Source organism: Piliocolobus tephrosceles, chromosome 4 (assembly GCF_002776525.5).
Source record: "Piliocolobus tephrosceles isolate RC106 chromosome 4, ASM277652v3, whole genome shotgun sequence".
NCBI lineage: Eukaryota > Metazoa > Chordata > Mammalia > Primates > Cercopithecidae > Piliocolobus > Piliocolobus tephrosceles.
The window spans coordinates 147887458-147907581 of NC_045437.1; the positions used below are offsets into that span (position 1 = coordinate 147887458).

Consider the following 20124-nt stretch of genomic DNA (forward strand, 5'->3'; position numbering starts at 1 on the left):
AATGAAACTAACAGGGTAAATGCCAGAAGTCACAGATGGACACAGTAAAGAACTAACTGAACAATGTAAGCGACAGAAAAGGTCAAGTCTCCAAATGTATTCCCATTTGCCTTTTTCTCAATTTGGAGATCTCTTATTTCAGAAGAGTGAAATTTAAGCCTAGAGTGTTGTGGTGTTAATTTGTTTGATTTTGTTATTTTTATTGTTATTTGACGTTACTTAAATCAGTTCACTTAAGACTTCTCCACAAACCATCTGCAAGTCTCTGAAGCTCACAAAGGTGGGCCAAGCCCCTAAGTCAATGATTCTCAACCTTAACTACATAGGAGAATCACCTGGAAAGCTTTTAAAATTCCTATGTTTAGGCTACACTCCAACTAACTCAGAATCCCTGGACTTATTTAGTCCAAGACATCAGTATTTTTCAAACTCCCCAAGTTAAATCCAGCGGACATCCATGATTGAGAATGCAGTCCTAAGTAGCCGCTTATAATATGAAAGTGCTCATCTGCTCACCTAGGAATCAGGACACCCAAGTCACTCCCCCAGCCATACTACTACTTGCTGTCAGCCTTAATAAGACCTGTTTTCTCATCTGTCAAATGAGCAATTGCAGATGGTGAGGTCCCACTTAGTCTTAGATTCTATGACTGTGTAACATCCACTTGGTTCCAACACTGCCTGATGTTGGGGACATGGAAGCCCATTCTCCGCCCTTGAGGAACTCATATTTACTATAGGGCACAGACAGGTACGATGTTTATCAGGACACAATGGGGTAAACACAGGATCAGAAGCATGAACTGGATGTTAGGAAAATACCAAGGGTAGCCATACAACCCAGGAAGTCAGGAAAGGCTTCCCAGAGAAGGTGCAGCTTTGCTTGCTGAGTTGAACTGAACTGATGAAATTGTCACAGGGCAAGGAGGTAGAGAAGGAGCTTGCAATGGCCAGATACTCAGATGCAGACAGTAGAAACTCAATTCACTGACATTAATAATAAAATTGCAGAGGCAAGCTGAAAAGTATAATCCAGTCATTGTTCCCTTACCACAGGCCATAGCAATCTGCAGGGTATTCATAGTGATTTGCTTACCACACCCCCACCCCCAAATACTAACTCAGCCAAGAATCAGACTCAAAAGAATCATTTCCCTTTCTCAGGCACCAGCACATGCACAAACACACAAGCTTTCCCTTGCTTCCACCCACCACCAACCCCCACTGCTGCCGCCACCACCCTTCTGATTCTGGTTCAGCCACCAGCAGTGAGCAATCAAGAGAAACTGCTCTTTCTGTACGGCAGAAGGTAAGAGGCTTCTACTCTGTTTGGAGTTTTAAAGGAATCCTTTTAATTTTTTTTTTTTTTGACACAGGGTCTTGCTCTGTTGCCCAGGCTGGAGTGCAATGGTGCAATCACAGATCACTGCAGCCTTGACCTCCCTGGCACAAGCGATCCTCCTACCTCCTCCCAAGTAGCTGGGACTACAAGCATATGCCACAATGCCAGGCTACTTAAAAAAATTTTTTTGTTGCAATGGGGTCTATGTTGCCTCCAGACTGGTCTTGAACTCCTAGGCTCAAGCAATTATCTTACCTCGGCATCCCAAGGTGCTGGGATTACAGGCATGAGCCATGGATTACAGGCCATTACCTGGCCCCCACATTTTTTAATATAATGCAGTCTTGGGTTTGAACCCAGACTGTACCACTTATTAACTGTGTGATCCGTGACAAGTTACTTAACCTCTGTAAACCTCAATATCTTCGTCTAAAAAATGGCGATAATACAGATACCACTTCCCAGAGTCATCACGAGGGTTAAAATAGAAAATGCATGTAAAGTACTTGGCTACATAATGTCTTGGTGAATAGTGTTCAAATTACCAACTGTTAGCATGGGAAGAGAAGAAAATGTTGATTGATGCAAGATTTCCTAGGACTTTGGAGCACTGTTGCCTGAAGAGACGCCCTCCTAGTGGAAAATCAGTGGACAGGCAGCAGGGGACTTCAAGTCAGCAGGTGACTTCATTCCTCATATCTTAGGGATATGGAGGAAAATGCAAAGGAACTTCCTGTAGATGTGGAATCTCTTATCTGCTAATGCTGAACTACATCAGAATAAATTACAGGCTGGGCACGGTGGCTTATGCCTGTAATCCCAGCACTTTGAGAGGCAAGGCAGGAGGATCACTTAAGGTTTGGAGTTCGAGATCAGCCTGGGTAACACAGCAAGACCTTATCTCTACAAAAAATCAAAAATAAATTAGCTAGGCACAGTAGTGCAGACCTATAGTCGTAGCGACTCAGGAGACTGAAGCAGGAGGATCGCTTGAGCCCAGGAGTTTGAAGCTGCAGTGAGCCATGATGGCACCACTGCACTCCAGCCTGGGTGATAGAGTGAGGCCCTCTCTGTCTCCCAGAACAATAAATTCTAGTACAAAAGATATCTCTTAAGAACCTGGAGATCAGCATTTGACTCTTAAATGTGGACAATGCCTCTCTTGAAGAGTTTTTTAGAGTTACCTTCATTACAAAGTACCTGTTTACTGGGTCCCTCCTACCTGGCAGGCACTGTGTTGGGTACTTAAAAATGAAAAGCAAAGGCCGGGCACGGTGGCTCATGCCTGTAATCCCAGGACTTTGGGAGGCCAAGGCAGGTGGATCACGAGGTCAGGAGATCGAGACCATCCTGGCTAACATGGTGAAACCCCGTCTCTACTAAAAATACAAAACTTGGCCGGGCGCGGTGGCTCAAGCCTGTAATCCCAGCACTTTGGGAGGCCGAGAAGGGCGGATCACGAGGTCAGGAGATCGAGACCATCCTGGCTAACACGGTGAAACCCCGTCTCTACTAAAAAATACAAAAAACTAGCCGGGCGAGGTGGCGGGCGCCTGTAGTCCCAGCTACTCGGGAGGCTGAGGCAGGAGAATGGCGTGAACCCGGGAGGCGGAGCTTGCAGTGAGCTGAGATCCGGCCACTGCACTCCAGCCTGGGCGACAGAGCGAGACTCTGTCTCAAAAAAAATAAAAAATAAAAAATAAAAAATAAAAATACAAAACTTAGCTGGGTGTGGTGGCGGGCGCCTGTAGTCCCAGCTACTCAGGAGGCTGAGGCAGGAGAATGACATGAACCCAGGAGGCGGAGCTTGCAGTGAGCCCGGATCACACCACTGCACTACAGCCTGGGTGACAGAGCAAGACTCCGTCTCAAAAAAAAAAAAAAAAAAAAAAAAATGAATAGGGAAGTGATCCCTGCGCTCAAAGGGCTCTTGATCAGGTTCAATAAGATGGGGGGAGGGGCAGAGTGGGGCACCTTCTTTCCCATTCTGCTGGTAGAGAATCTGAGGCCCAAAAAAGTGAAATAATTCAAAAGATCCACCCTTAAGTCATATACCTTATGAAAAGACCTTAAAATGAATCTTCAGAAGAGCGTCATTTAACTATGTTGTTCTAAAGTTATCCACCAGAGTAATCCTTTAATATTTACAAAAGGCTTCAAACTCTACAAAGATGAGGCTTGCTGAAGAGCTCGAAATACTCAAATGGCAGAGTCTGGATTTGAATCTAGTTCTTCTGATAACCAATCCCTCGCTCCCTCAACATGAACATACTATCTGGGACCAGGAGTAGCCCAGCCCTACTCACCATCCGTATCCGTTCATCTTCAAGATTCCTGAGGACAGTGGCAAACTCCTGCAAAGACCTTGCTGGAAAAGAGAAAGGGGCCATGAGGTGGAAGGAGTGCCACGGGTCTTGGGGAGCCTTTCCACCTCTGGCTATTATGTTATGGATTTTAATTCCTTGGCACACACAGATGCCTAAAGTCAATTGCTTCCCAAGGCTCCCTTCATCTTTTTAATCATTAACCATTAAGGATGACCCAGAAATGCAGGTTAATTCCACCTGGCACTCTAGCTAGGGAATGATTTCTTCAAGGAAAAGATCTGCCTGTTCCTGAGAGTACCCAGGACTGGTGAGATTCTGGCAGGCTTCCAGGCCCCAGGCTGGAAGGGGCAGAGTTCCGCTTAGGAGTTGAAGGATTTCCTGTCCAGATTCGACCTCCTCAACCTTTGTCATGGCGTTGCGTCAGAACCCAGCCTTTTCTTTGGCACCAGAGCTAAACAAACAGTGCTGCTGGCATTGGAAGCCACATCTCTGGCTTCTCTTTGGGTTCCTCCTCTCTGAGTCCTCAAGCCACTCATTAATAGAATGCAGCTTGAAGCATGGTGCTCACACATGAACAGTCATCCTTGCCAAAACTATTCACAAAAGCAACAAGCATTATGTGCAGTGGTCCTGAGGATACTCAAGATCCTTGAGCCATGTTGGGAAAAGCATCCATACATTCACAAGTTACAAGGATGCGTTTTCACCACCCTCAGCTGTCTCCCAATTGCCTGTGCCAGCTCCAGATGCTGATGTTCTGCATGGCGACAGGAACTCAATAAGCATTTTAAGAATTAATTCATCCAATAAAACTTTCTCAATTCTTGCCCATTTAATGGAGTCAACCAAGGTGCCCATAGAAGAACAGTGTGCAATGACATGGCCCTGGCAAAGAAAGGTGTCTTGACATTGCAAATCCTCCATGCTCACAGCTGCCTACAGATCAAGGCAGGTGATGGTGAAGAGTGAAGCAACACACCGTGGTGATAAACAGTAACCCACCTCAGCCTCTTTTTAAGGAAACAGGAGAGGCAGGGACCTCCCTGTAGACAGCAAGGAGAACCCAACATGGAGCTCCTCTCCCTATATGAAGGCAGTGGCAGGTGCATAGCTCAGGCAGCTGCTGCCAGGTCAGAAGAGGGGGCCAGTAGATCAAATTCTCAAACTTTTTGAAGAAGCTGGAAAACTGGAATTTTAGATTATGAATTGAATTTATATGGTCATTCAATTTTAAAAAATGAAAGCCAAAGAAAACTGGGCTGTGTTCTGATCCCAGCCTATCATTTTGCAACCTCTGATCTAATTTTCCCCTCACCTACCTGTGTTCTACATATGCTCTAAGCTTAGTATCATGGTTGGAGGGAAAGAATGTCACCAGCCAGAAAATCACTAAAGGGAGGTGGAAAGGAGAGTCCCACCACAAAACTTCAAGCTTTCTCTCCTGCATGCTTGAGGGAGAGGCAATCCCAAAACTCAAGAAGACCAGAGTAGCCCCAAGCCCCGATCCTCACATATCTCCGGCTCTCCACTTCCACTAAGGACTTCTTTCTTTACTAACCTTACAGGCTTCCTATCCCAGGAAAAAGGCTCTGCTGGGACACTGAAGGCTGTGACAAACAATGAACATTTTTATCTTCTGCACAGTTATGACTTACCTATACACATCTCATCATCTGTTTCTGCATCTCCTATGCACTGAAATTTAAATTCATTTAAGGAATCTGCAAACTTCCGCTTCGCTGAAGACAAATCTAGCAAGAAAAAGACAGGAAAAATCAGGAATTACTAAAATTAAACTGGCTTTCTGATTTGCTACCTGTATTGGTCCTTCTAGGAATATCTTAGGAGGCGAATTTGTTCATGAGTCCATTTCAAAGCACAAAAGAATATAAATTCAAAATAGCCAACACTTGGTTATAACATGAAGCACTGATTTGTTCTAGAAGTTAATATTTTTGTTATATTGGCTTTAACAATTCAAGTTCTATCTCTATTTCCTAAAGGCAACTTGTCATCTCCATCTGATATGTGGGAATCCACTTGCCAAAGGAAGTTGGGGAGAAAGCTTGGATCAGAGCCAACCTTAGTGTCCACAGCCTGCAGGTCTGCTCTGCTACTGACCCTCCCTCCACACAGTCAGTGCTGCTTTCCCCACACGTATGACTCAACAATAATTTCCCCTAGGTCCTACTCACAACACAAACTTTCACTAGGGAGGGAGCCTGGAGAAGGCTGGAAGGAGGGGCTGGGAACTGCCCTACCCATAGTACCTGGCCTTCCTCTTCTGACTCAAGCACAGGCGAGACCCAGGTTCTCACAACCCTCTCCACTCTTCTCATGAGCAGAGTAGACTGCTGGCCTGACAAAGCTCACCTGAATTTTCCTGGCTGGCCACATCCAACACCACCAAGAAAACAAAGCCCCCGCCATGTTTTGTATTAAGGTAAAAACACATTCCACACACAGTATCCATAAGAAAAACTCTCAAGGGCCCTTATCATTAAAAAATCATCATCATAAGCTTTCACTGAAGATAGTAATGAAAGCCAACGATCCTTCCGGAGCCTTCAACTTCTCTTAAGGGTATGAAACCACCAAGGTACCTTTAAGTGGACTGGCAGATCTGGCTGCTGAGGACAAATGTGCTTAACTTAATTCCATGTGCAGTCTTCCTGCAGATTAGGCTAATCATTCAAATTACCCTCATACATGTTTCCCTCATTGAAGGGGAAATGGCATTATGTCCAATGCCCAGGGGAGGGAAACATGAGGCAGAACCGGCAACAAGGCCTGGCTTTAATAAGATATGGGCGGGGGGGGGTAGGGGGGTTACGGGGGGGCGGGGGGGAGTGTATTGTGGCTGCACAGATCAACATAACCTACTAGAATAAAAGCATCCGTGACTCCCAGTACTTTTTCTTAGCTCCCAGATTTGTCCCTTGAGGTTAGGGATCGTGTTTTCCATCTTTCTCCTTGGTTTGGTTTGTTTCCTCTGTGTACCTGGCAGTGCATCCTGCTTAGTGTATGCTGAATAAATGTGGGGGGTGGTGGAGGGACACTGGATACAAATCCAATCCTCAGTGCTCATTCCAAGCAATGGATGCTAGTGGAAGAGCCGGTGTGGGCTGTGCTGCTGTTCTCAGGACCAGGGCTCAGGCTCCTGCATGGACAGCAGCCGCAGCTCCTGCTCCTGGACTGCCCTCCCACACGCTATGATGACACGGTCCTGAGCTAGCTGCAGCTTGTCCAAAGCGCTCTGCTCTACACCAAAAGAAGGCACTTGGGGTGAAGAAGGGGAACGCAGGAGCCAACAGTCTCTGATCTCCCCCTTGTTCAGTCACTTGCACAGAATGGTCCTTACCAAAATGTCAAAAGATGTTGGCAGGGGACTCAGGCATCTCACAAAACTGGCCAGCCTAGGCTGAGGCTATCCCTCAGAACACAAATCACAAAAGGCAAACCAAGAAGGAAACAGATGCACCCGAAAGCCAGAACATCGTGGGGAGGAAGGCAGGAGGAGGCCACAGGTAGACACGAAGAAAAAGGGAAAGAATAACATTTTAGAGTAGAAGACAATGTTCTGTTCGAGTCCCCAGATGTGTGTGCATCAAATGTGGGTATGGTTATGCACATTCCTATTTTAGTCAGAATGTTCCCTGATCAGAACTCACAAAGGTCTGCACTAAGAGTAACACAGGTTTGCCTTTCTACCCACCTGATGTGCCTCCCCCATAAGCAAGAGAAACTCAATCACCTCAACAAAGTGGAAACAGGTGAAATGCAAGCCAGGCTCGGGAAAGCTCCCAGCACACACCTGAAAAGCCGCACTGCCGAGGGCAGCTGCCAGTGAAGATCAGGGAGTGGCTGGTCATGCACAACGGGGCCTTTGTGAGGCTTCTGCACAGGGGGACCTGCTGAACCAGGGCAGGGCCTGTTAGCTTATGGTGACCTGATTTCCTTGTCCACTGGCACAGAGCACACCCTGCCACAGTGCAAGCCTGAAAAGCAGTGAGGACCCCATGAAGCTGAGGGAGAGGCCGATCCCCCGATAAGACGATTAGGTAATGACTGCTGGTATGGAGTCAATACTGGGCTTCAGGTTAATGAGGAAAGCTGGGTAGAGTGAGAATCGTAATGAATGGACCTGAAAAAGGAACTCACCTCAGGCTTGATAAAGGAATTTTTCAGTAAAGTTAAAGTGGATAGCTGTCCTTTTACTTGTTTAGAATCCATTCCCCAGACTTCGGGACAGCATCTCAAGCTTGTTTTTGAGAACCTCCCTTCTCCACTTGCATTCTATGGGGTGGCGGTGACAGGCTGATCAACCCCAACCGCTTGCCCCCACCCCAATCCCACAGCTCCTGGGTTCAAGTTCTGGCTCCATCATAGATCAGATATGTAACCAACCCTGGGTTAGTCGTAAAGTGTCAGTTAGCTCATCTGACAGAGGCTGTCAGCCTGGGGTTTAGGCAGGGAGGATCCAGTGAGACATACTTCATAGGCACTCTGCACATCACAAGATTCAGTTCTAGGTATAGCTGGGCTGTTCTTTTCTCATATATGAGTCCTCCAGTAAGAGGAACCAGGAAAGGTAAGCATGAATAACTGTTTGGAGCTCGGAGAAGTTAAAGGACTGACATGAGAGCACAAGGCCACTAAGGAGAGGACCTATGACTTAAGTCCTGTGAACTGAGATCCTTGTAGTATGTGGGAACACCATACCACTTCACCCCATTGAAGTAAACCCTCTATGTTACTTGAGAGAATGAAAACAACACTAAAAAGAGAATTTTCTACCTAAAAAACCATTGCTTCTTGCCTATTTCAATCCAGTAGGATTGGTGGTATCTTTTGTAGATTTTCACCTTGGATATGGAGCAGCCCAAAGATTTATTTCAAGAGCTTTCCCTCTGATGCACACAGGAATCGAACACACACATTCCAGTAAGAGGAGAGGGAAAAGAGAAGAAGCTGGCACTGGTGCTGGGTGCATGCCAAGCTTCGTGGCACCCTCCTCATATAACCCTGCTATTTCATGTACAGGCAGTGCAAGACACAGCAAGGAGCCAAGCAGAGTCAATAATATTTACTTTGCAGAAACATCTGTTGCTAGAAAAGCAGAATGCTGGCCAGAGTGGAGGAAGTCATAACTGCCGGCATCTGGGGAGGCCAAGTATCTGCTTTCCAGAGTAGGTAGGGCTGTGCTTCTCTGAGTGAGGGGACCAGATGGCTAAGAAATATGGAAGCAGCTAGAAGTTTGGGCCTTGAGAGACTGCTCCAAAAGCCACCTGCTCACTCAGGGACTAGAGAAAAGTGCTCTTCTTTTCTTGGAGATGCCAGCGGATACTAATCACCAGATTTAAGAAAATTTAACCCAAATAGATCCATCTTTCACTAACACAGAAGGTTTACCATAATTTTTTTTTAAATTAGAATCTACCTTAATTTTATACAAGTTGCACCAGTAATACCACAAGTCAAGTCCTTTTTCTCCTTGGGTAAAACTTAACATACATGTGCACACACAAACATGGACTCAGGTAACCTTACAACTGTATTTTCAGTGTATTTCTATTGCCTCTGTGACCTCCAAAGTCACCAAAATTGTGTATTAACTACCCTGAAATGTTTTGCTGCTCAGTCACATCTTTCTCTTTGGACTTAGAAAGTGATTACAGTTCCGGGAGGCCAAGGCGGGTAGATCACGAGGTCAGAAGTTCGACACCAGTCTGGCCAACACAGTGAAACAACATCTCTACTAAAAACTAAAAAAACAAACAACAACAACAACCTGGGTGTGGTGGGGGGCACCTGTAGTCCCAGCTACTTGGGCAGGCTGAGGCAGGAGAATCGCATGAACCTGGGACGCAGAGGTTGCAGTGAGCCAAGGTTGCACCACTGCACTCCAGCCCAGGTGACAGTGTGAGACTCCGTCTCAAAAAAAAAAAAAAAAAACCAAAAAAGAAAGAAAGAAAGTGATTACAGTTCAGAAAGGCCATCATGAGGTTAGAATTTGCAACAGGATTGGCCTTGTGGCTGCCTAAAGCACAAGAATACCAAAGTCCCCGGGCCTTGTTAATCTCTCCCTTTCCTGGACGCCAATTACTCTCTGTGCCTCATCACCTTGTATTTGGAATAATTCCGGAACTATTCATGAATGGCTTCATGTCACAAAGCACAAAGAGTGCCTCGGACAGGGCTGGACACAGTGTCCCCCAAAACCTGTTGTACTGATGTGAGTGGGCAAGGAAACACAAGCCGGCTTACAGGTGGAACACCTGAGAGTCCCCAGAGAGGACCCATGACAGAGAGCTGAGACATGGACAAGAGCCCCAGAGAAACTTCAGGTTTAGCTCACACCCCCATTCCTAGGTCAAACTCAACACACTCAAAACCAAACTCTCTCTACTCAAACACCCTCTGCCACCCTCTCCCCAGAGAGCCAGCCGAGGGCCTCTTCCTCATCCCCAGTGTGATGAAGGGCACCACCGTTCACCCTGCCACACAAGTCACCAGTGCATGTCATCCTCTCACACGTCAGGCTCCTTCATGTGCCATGTCCATTCCCAAGTCTGTCCATGTTGTCTCCTAAGCACATCTCAATTCTGCCCACTCCTTCCCATCACTATCAGCAAGCCCTAAACAAAACACTCCATTTGCCTAGATAACTGCAACTGCCTCCTCTCTGGCCTCCCCACATCCACTTTTGTCCGTCAAATCACTTCTCCACCCAATTAATGTCAACACCAGCAATGAGCCCTGTGATGGCTTCCCAGAGCTCTGGAGGTGAAGACAAGAGTCCCTCCCAAGACCTGAGAGGCCCTGCAGGGTCTGGCCTCCCCATACCCCTCTCTGGGCTCCAGCTGCTCCAGCCTCTGCCAGTTCCTGGGGCATGCCCAACTCCTACCTGCCACTACATGCCTGCAGCCCTTGGCCCAAAAGTTCTTTCCTCCAGGAAGCCTTCCCTGACTTATCTAATCAGGCTGAACCCAACCCTATTTCTCACTCTCTGAGTACTATACATCTTTTCTTCAGAGCAATTTTATATTTGTTCAGGTAATTCTTCTCTTCAAGTAATGCCTCCCCAACTAGTATGTTCTATAAGGACGAGGATCATATCCCTTCATGCTCATCACTCTATCCCCAAAGTCCAACACTCTACCGCTTGACTGAGAGCAGGTGTTGCGGAAAGAACACAGAGAGAGGAAATTGGGCACTCCACGAGTCCATTAGCTTCCATCAAAGGTGAATCTCCCAACTCCATGTTTGACAAGTGAAAAAAAAGCAGGTAAGTTAGGACAAACTCTCCAACTTACGTAAATCTGGCTGGAGCCTGATAGATATGTGGGAATGTGCTTCCAATTAGCATATGACCACCTGCCTTTCTTTAAGGAAGAGTACCACAGAGCTGGAGGGAGAGCCGCCACCAGCAGGAGCATAAAGTAAAACCTCATCTATACCAAGGAAGCTGGAGAAATGAGCTACACACAATCCAAATGCTGGCCACAACCAACTGTCCTCTCTTAGCCCCAGCACAAGCCCCAGGTTGCAGTTAAAACAGTTTAAGGAAGAGTCCCCAAAGATCCCTCTTTCCCCTCTCCCCATGTCTGGGAAGACTGAGAACATATCCAATCAGAAACTGTGCTTGGAGAGAGGCACTTCCCACGACTCCCCATTTCCCCAAGTCTGTATGTAGCATTTACCTAGTTCGATGTGCTTCACTATAAGAAAAGCAAGTGATAGTCCCTTGTAAATACCATTCTACAGCCCAGACTCCTGGCATTGTACTAGCAAAAACAAACAAAACACATATACACATACACGCACACACACACCCTGTGCAAATCTTAGAATGAAACAAAATTCTCCATAACATTTTTCTTGTTTCCGTGACACGCAGTCTTATCTGTGGCCACTAGGTGGCAATCAACTATACCAAACACCTTGACCAAGCAGCTAATTTAAACAACAGCTAAGACTCAAGGAGAAATGACAGGGCCAGCCTTAAAGGCAGTGCTGAGGACAGATCCTGCCCTGCTGAGGAACAAATAACCACCTAGAAATGTCCAGTGGACACGCAGCAACTGAAAGAGGAGCCCTGGCTTCCACTTGGGAAGAAGTGTTCTAACACATTCAGAGGGCCTGTGCTCTCATACAGCAAGTCAAGCCTGAAACATGGAGTGGGAGAGGTACAGGGATGAAGTCACCACCACAGTGTCTCTCACGTTCTTTCAGATCTAGCTGGAGCAGATTCAGAAAACCTCTCATCTCACCCAGGCAGATGATGTGCCCACCGACCACATCAGCCACGGTACATCACATAATGTGCATTCTGATCATACATCTGCGTGCTTTTCCTGAGGCCATTTCCCTAAAACAGCATTTCCTAAATGAGGCCATCACCAGCACTGATTCTGGAAAATTTGTTTTTCCAACCAGAGCACTAAGGCTAATGAAATTTTTGGAGTTGATTTTTAAAATGAAATCAAGTAGATTAGAGAAGTGTTCCTCTTTCCAAAACGAGGTTTCTAATTCTATTTAGATGAAACACCTCTTAAAAATAATTTGGGCTACCCAAACTCACCTTAATCTATATCCAAATAACTATGAATATATTGTATACATTAACTTACTGAGTACTTACTATATAACATGTACCTACCAAGTACTTTAAATCCCTCCATCCTCACAACCATTCTGTCAAGTACATATTATTACCTCCATTTTGCAGATGGGGAAACTGAGGCTCAGAGAGGTTAAATAACGTACCCAAGATCATGCAGGGAATGAGCAGTAACGTAAGAAACTTGGTCTCTCTGACTCCAAAACTCTTAACTACTACACTATATTGCCTAATTTACTCAAATATTGGAGAATCTGGTATCAGTGTATCCAAAAAAATGAAAAGACGGTGTGTATACATTCCATACCTTAAGGGGAATACAATTTTTAGAACGGCCTAATCTGTGTGTACAAAACTACAAAATTAACATAGACTGTGCTAGGGCAATCAGAGAATAGACAAAAAATGGCTACAGAAGTGGAAGTGGGATATTATTCCAGTTAGGGCCATTGGGGCTTCCAAAAAAAAAAGAAGAACAAGGAGTAGCATTTGAGCTGAACCTTAAAGTTTACTCCTATTTGAATATGTAGAAAAGGGAAGCAGTACAAGGCAGGGAAGCAGTCTGGGGCTTCCAAAAACAAAAAAAAAAAAGGAAGAATAGGGAGTAGCATTTGAGCTGAACCTTAAAGTTCACTCCTATCTGGATATGTAGAAAACGGAAGCGGTACAAGGCAGGGAAGCAGTCATGGGAAGATGCTGTAGAAGTGGAAGCATGGAGCAAGGAGATGTGAAATGCAGAACCTACCCAGAAAAAGCAGCAAGTTTAGATAGACAGGAGGTCAGAGTGGGAAGACCGGTTAGAATCAACCCATGGAAGGACCTGAATGTCAAGCTAAGGAATTTGAACTTACTCCCTTAAAGAAATGGGAACTGGGGCCAGGCTCACGCCTGTAATCCCAACACTTTGGGAGGCCAAGGCAGGCGGATCACGAGGTCAGAAGATTGAGACCACCCTGGCTAACACGGTGAAACCCTGTCTCTACTAAAAACTTTTTTAAAAAATTAGTTGGGCGTGGTGATGGGAACCTGTAGTCCCAGCTACTCGGGAGGCTAAGGCAGAAGAATGGCATGAACCTGGGAGGCGGAGCTTGCAGTGAGCCCAGATTGCGCCACTGCACTCCAGCCCGGGCCACAGAGCAAGACTCCGTCTCAAAAAAAAAAAAAAAAAAAAAAAAAAGAAAGAAAGAAAAGAAATGGGAAATGGATTGTTATACAGAGGAGCAACAAGATCAATTAAACAACAATTAAGTCTTTTACTAAGGAGCTGGCCCAGAACTTCGTTGGAGACACCTTCTGTAACTCCTACAGCACACTTCACTATGAGAATGTGCAACCACAGCCAAGGGGCATTCTCCCTGTAGGATAACTAAATGACAGGCAACAGCTCTCAACTTGGACATTTGTGCACAGACCATTGGTCAGTCAGGAGATAAGGAAAGAGTTATAAGGGATTCAAAACAAAACTGCTCCGTGCTGAAAACTCCAAGTTCAGGGCCCACTATGAATTATCCATAGCATCATCTTGAATTATACATAACTATATGCAAATAATGTATACAAATACATGTATATTTCCAAAGTGCTGTATTGGCTTTTCCTCACAAGAACATTGAGAGTTAAGTGAAAGCACTTGACCTTTTCTGGATGAAGAAATTAAGGACTGGCTTCATGACAGTGCAAGTCACATAGTAGGCCCTTAATAAACATTTGCTGGATCAATGACCACTGTGTCAAGTGAGTCAGTCAGCACTGGACCTCCGATGAAAACTCAGCCCCTAAATGGCCCAGCCCCAGCTCAGCCCTGGCACAGACAACTGAGGTACTGTATTTAGAATAACTGCATTCACATGCTGCCCCAAGATATGATAAGACAGCAGAAGGTCACCACAGGAAAAACTCCCTCCAGGAAGACTGTGGACATTTGCTTCATGAAAACAAAGAAACCCATTTGAGAGGGACTAATCAAGTGACAGAACAAAAAAGAGAGGGTAATTCCAGGCAGCTCAAGTACAAATTCGCACACACACACACACACACACACACACACACACACACGGGGCAAGGGGAAGGTAATTCAGAGGTGTACGACGCGCATTGGCTGCACAAACATCAGCTTAAATCCCCGGTCTCTCACTTCCTCACTGTAACTTGCCTTTGGCAAATTACCCAACCTTTCCAAGCATGTACGTAACTATGAGGATAGTATGTACCTTGCAGGGCTGTTGTGGGAATTCAAAATAGGAAAGAAACGTGTTCCGGAAGAGCAGAGGACAGGGATGCCCTCAGCCCTGCCTTGCTTTCCTTCCCACAGCAGAGGTAGAGTGGAAGTTTACCAGCAGGTTGGAGAAAGGAGAATCAACCAAAGGAGAATCTTAATTAGCATAAGAATTAAGCAATTTTTGCCTCATCAAGTCACCAGATCAACCCCATTCTTGTGAACTACTAAAAACACACCTGAGTTCCTAAGGGCTTTCTTCAGTGCTCAGAAAACCCCTAATGCTTCTACAAATTTACAATTTCCTTTCACCTCTGGCAGATGAAAGGCAAGGCAAAACCCCGATGGACTAAATAACACCATTTTTTAACTAAATGAACTCAAAGCAGTATGGGTTTCTTTTTGAGAAGTTTATTAAGCTCAAGCCGTGCCTTTTAAATGCACTGGGGAAACAGTGCTATCATCAAATCCTTTCTGTCCGCTGCCTGGGGAGGCAGGCCAGCCCCAGATGAAACAGATAAAAGAATGAGCGTGCTAAAACGATATTTAAGATACAAGAGACTGACAGCGTTCACAGGCCTGAAGTACTGGGCTTCCTCAGGAGGCGGAACTTGAGCTTGGCCCCTAAGCTAGGCACGGTTCTAGAAAGGAGAGGGGGTGGGGAATTAAGAGGAGACCACACAAGTCAGGCCCACTCACTGGGTCGGACTAGGGCTGGGAAAACCGGTAGGGGGCGGTAGGTGGAGACAGAGGCCTGAGAATGGTGAGGGGGGGGGGAGTGGAGTGGGGATTCCTCTCTCAACACCTCAGCAGTTCTGTTCTGCTCAACACCAAGCAGGTGCACAGATGGGCAGCAATGGGGCTAGGAGGGTTGATCCTGGCTTGAGCCTCAAGACTTAGATTTTGTTTCTGCAATGCCTTTTCCCCTGCAGCACAGACAGCTACTCACACTTTAAGGTGCACCCAATCACCCAGGACCCTGTCAAAATGCCCATGTGATCCAGCAGGCCTGGGAGGCTACATTTCTAATTCCCATGTGAAGCCAATGGTGCTGATCCAGGCACCACACCCTCCAAGGCAAGGGTTGGACTCCCATTGAAGACCCTGAGAGTGAAGATCACAGCTTCTTTATCCTCCTGGCATGTGCCTGAAACATACGGGACCTCAATATGTATTGGAGGAATGAATGAATAAATTCCTTGAGAGATTTAAGCTGTTGCAGACAGAATAGAAAAGAACCTAGAAAAAGAACCAGAAATGGCCTGTCTCCTTGTGCAGCCACCAACTATACACGTGAACCTAGGGAAAGTCATGTGACACACTCGGCCTTAAAGAACTCACTTGAGGCCGGGCGTGGTGGCTCACGCCTGTAATCCCAGCACTTTGGGAGGCCGAGACGGGAGGATCACGAGGTCAGGAGTTCAAGACCAGCCTGGCCAACACGGTGAAACCCCATCTCTACTAAAAATGCAAAAATTAGCTGGGCGTGGTGGTGGGCGCCTGTAATCCCAGCTACTCAGGAGGCTCAGGCAGGAGAATCGCTTGAACCTGGGAGGCGGGGCTTGCAGTGAGCCGAGATCGTGCCATTGCACTCCAGCCTGGGTGACAGAGCGAGACCCTGTCTCAAAAAGAAAAAAACACCTCACTTGAAAATCAAGCAGCCAACCCCTTTCTCTAGCTCTAAGATCCCTCCCAAAGTATCTTTTATGTGCCTTTTAGTTTTTTAATGGTGAGGTTATATACTGGATATTCCTACAGCAAGGCACACCTCTATGTCATTCTCAAAGAGCAGTTTCCAAAATCCAATTGAGAGAACACAGACTCTGTTAGTCTCAGCAAATAACCATAGCAACTAATACCCCCCAAATGAAATGATGTCTTCACAATGATGTGCTGGCTCAATTAGATTAAGAGGGTGACGTGTACCATCTGAAAATTTATGGTCGTAAACTTACAGTGAAAGCCAGACTTTCTTGGAAGAGGTTTATAAGTAAAAGAAAGGCCTTGCCAATAAATGGAATTCAGGACAAAGAGCCAGAGACGTCAAGCAGATGAGGAAATTGGGCAGGACTGCTCTGCCTGTCCAGGTTCACACTGGCAGGGCCCACGCACCCAGACAGAACCCAGAATTTGGTTAAACAGCTACAAATCTGAGTACCACCACTTCTACCAGGGAGTTACCAAAAGACTGCCATTTTATTCTCGTTCTATGCCTTTCTTCATGCATATTACAAAAGGATAATATTGCTAGCTCAGAAAAGTCTGCAGAAATATTTACCAAAATAATTGTAAAACTTTTAAATGAAAAAGAGGACAATTGCAAAATAATAAATTAGGGCCGATAATACATTTCCAGCCACATTCATTTCTCCACAGGTCATCACAGGATGCAAATTTTTCTGTTCCAAGGTTTTCTGACTGGAGTTAGAACTGTGAATGGAAAACTCAACATCTATAAGTTGTACAACTGTCTTTCCACACCCTTAGGCCTGCCTCTTCCAGGGTGTGTGCAATCACATGTGCCCTGAACAAATATGGAAGAACCTCACTTGAAAAGCAGGAAAAGAGAAGCCAAGGCCTGTCACCTCCCTGTAACCCCTGAGCTTTCTCGCTTTCTCTAGCAAAGAACAAAAAGAAAAAAAGGAACAATAAACAAGCCAACCCATAACTAAGCCCAAAGAAGCAGAGTTTCACTAGCATTCAACAGTTGTGAACTCAGAAAGTCACAGACGGCAGAACCTAGATACACAAGGATCAGAAACCCCTGCACTGTTTCTATCAACAGCGAATTTGAGGATAATCAAGGAAAAAACAAGCATGGTGAGTAAATCGAGGCTTTCATCCAGCCAAATAAGCTTAGATTTGTGGTTAACAGACTCCCAGGATTCAAAATCCCATCTCACACACTTACAAGGTACTCAATTTCCAGCCGTGTGAAAAGGTACTAAAGGGAAACTTGCCTCCTGAGGTTCCTGTGAGAAGACAGATGATGCATTGAAGTGCTTAGCACAGGGCCTGGCCGGCAGCAAACACTCAATAAACCACAGGTATTGGAATCATTTACATATATATTTAATACATAACATGCCCGGCTGATTTGCTTCTGCGTAAAAATGAAAGAACAACGAAGCCACAAAGTGGCCCCCACCACTTTGACTTCCTCTCGCCCTCCTTCTCACCGTCAGTCCATGCAGCATAATTAGGATCAAAACTGAATCCACCTGATGCCTGGACACAGCTCAGAGACTCCTTGCCACTAATACCACAGGAAGCAAGGTAGCAACTCCTAAGCATCAGAATAAATTCAATTAAAAAGCAAAACTCCATTCGTCTCCCCCTGGATTAAATTAATGTTTCTGGAAGAAAAAAAAAAAAAAGTACCTAGCCATTCTGAACAAATAACATTCCCAGAAATTGGTTCCACTTCCTTTTATCCCCTCTTTAATTAGTCACTTTTCTGCTATATCTCAGGGGAGGCTGTGTTCCAGGCACCAAGAACAGTAGTCCAAGTGGGCAAACACTTACCCTCCTCATAGATGCCCACGAAATCCCCAGGCTCCCCACCTCCCCACTCTTCACTGTCTCCTCTCCAGCCTGGATCCCAGTCCAGGCAAGAACTCATGCTCCAGCAAGGAGTACCCCTTGCCACTGCAGACCACCACAGAATGTGAGAGGCCAAAGATGAGTGGTTCTCAAAACATGTCTGAACACCACTTGTAACAGGCTCTTCCAGGGAGCCCACCCTCAATCAAAATCTCTAGGGCTGTGGCATAGGAGCCTGGGCTTCCCAGGCAGTTCTTATGCATGCTGAAGTTTGAGAGCTGATATCACCTAAGCCTTCAGAACATCTAGTACTAAGTACCAGTAATGGAACCCCTCCAGATGACAAAGGTGGAGCTCCACAGAGAAGCTGGATCTTCTAAATCATGACAGCAGGTTTACAAATGTTCCCAAAGCAGGCAATTAATGCTCGTGGTAGAAGAAAGTTAGGTGACAGCAGGGGTGGGAGGAAGAAACACCCTAATTCAATTTAAAAATCACAAATTCCGAAGCCTGAGTCTTCCTCAAAACATGTTCTCAATCATGTCTCCTTATTCTGAAGCCTACACAACTGACTGGGAACACATCTCTGTTTTGTAGAAACCCAGCTCATGGCACCTGGAGCTGATGAATGGCCCTGGTGCCGACTGCCCAGAAACCAATCCGGAAACCAGGCTTCCCACAGAAGGGGCAGCTGGAGAGCCAAGCACTCTTGGACTACAGTCCGAGGCTGGGTCTGCCAATACAGGCTCTGCCCAGCTAATCTTCTCTGAGCCTGCAAATATTAAACCTGACACACAGACTCAAGTGAATCCAGAAAACAGGCTCACAGGGCAGCTGAAAATTGGGAGTGCTCGAGGTATAGGCATGGCAGCTTCATGGGCATTCAACCAGTACAGACGCATGGGGTCCCGTGCTCAGAAGGGCCTGCTTGGCTTAATGTTCTGCTGTAGCTGTCTTGAAATTTTTAGTAACTTTATCTTTGAACTTGTGTTTTGCAAGTGAGATCCGATGGGACAGTGGAGCATATATGTGCGTAGAGAAGACAGGTACAACCTGGATGTCATGAGGACCCACTGGGGCTCCTTGTGGCCCCAGTGCACAGAATTCTGGTGGACCCACCATGTATGGGAGCTCAGTGAGACTCAAAGCAAGAGAAAGGTAGTTGTCTTATATCTACAACTGAGTCAGGGGCAACACTGACAGCCCTGAGGGGTTACACCTACGATTTCAACCAGAACTTGCCAGATGCAAGAAGACAATAGCATCCAAAGAAACATGAACAGCCCAGGAACCCTATCACAGCCTTCTTCCTCATGTTACCTCCCTGGATAAGCCAATCACTGACACTGACCATGGTAACCTAGGACAGGGACAGACTGGGCAACCCATAGCTCCTTTCCTTTCAGGCCCCCCTCATACATCGTAAGCCGAAGGTGGAGCACATCAGGAAAATGTGCATGCATCAAGAAGAAAACTGAAAACTGATTTTGTGCAACATTTCCACTGTTCTTGGAAGAATGAAATAAATGCATATGAGCTATGAAATATGGATTGTATAACTCTAGTGATTCTGCATATAAGTCAGATGATCTTATAGAAAATTGGCATTGTACAATATAAAGATGAACAGAAGAGTTCATACTAATAATTTAAATTTTTAATTCTTCCTTTTTAGAAACATGGGCAGATTAAAAATACCACCACACGTCAAGAAAGAAACCAGGGAAGAAAGAAAGCAGCTTTCTATTTTAATGCTTTTAACAGTACTTATGTCTGCTTTTTAAACAAGGAGCCCCACAGATTAAATACCCAGTCCTGGGCACAGAAATACCCTGGGATTGCTTTTCAACCTCAATTAGCTCTCCTCTCCTCCAACTGGTACGCTGAGAAAGACCTGAGTCCATGCCACCATCATCTTTGGCCTGGACTCCTAATTGGCCTCCCCACTTCCCTCCTGATGCTTTCCAGTCCATTTGTCACTTAACTGCCCAGAACAAGCTATTCAAAAGGCAGACCTGATCTTGTTGATGGTCCCTTCCATACCCTCCCTGATTAAACTCTTCCCATTCCCCTC

At 45.8% G+C, this 20124-nt stretch overlaps 1 protein-coding gene and 1 long non-coding RNA gene across 8 annotated transcripts in view; one reads left to right on the forward strand and one right to left on the reverse strand.

Moving 5' to 3' along the window:
• The window catches only part of ARHGAP26 (Rho GTPase activating protein 26), a 469263-nt gene that overhangs the window by 362216 nt on the left and 86923 nt on the right, over positions 1 to 20124 (reverse strand). For all 7 annotated transcript variants that reach the window (XR_003309454.2, XR_003309455.2, XR_003309456.1 and 4 more), the window contains 2 exons: positions 5325 to 5420; positions 3649 to 3710 (listed from right to left, as the gene is read on the reverse strand). Coding sequence is in view for 4 of the 7 variants with exons in the window: in XM_023187730.2 (XP_023043498.1) it covers positions 3649 to 3710; positions 5325 to 5420 (158 nt within the window). In the remaining 3 variants the exon portion in view is untranslated. The remainder of the gene's footprint in view (positions 1 to 3648; positions 3711 to 5324; positions 5421 to 20124) is intronic.
• Positions 9911 to 19595, forward strand: LOC111523275. Its single transcript, XR_002725487.1, has 6 exons — positions 9911 to 10016; positions 10726 to 10957; positions 11905 to 11980; positions 18648 to 18906; positions 19050 to 19208; positions 19457 to 19595. It is a non-coding gene; the product is annotated as an uncharacterized LOC111523275 (long non-coding RNA).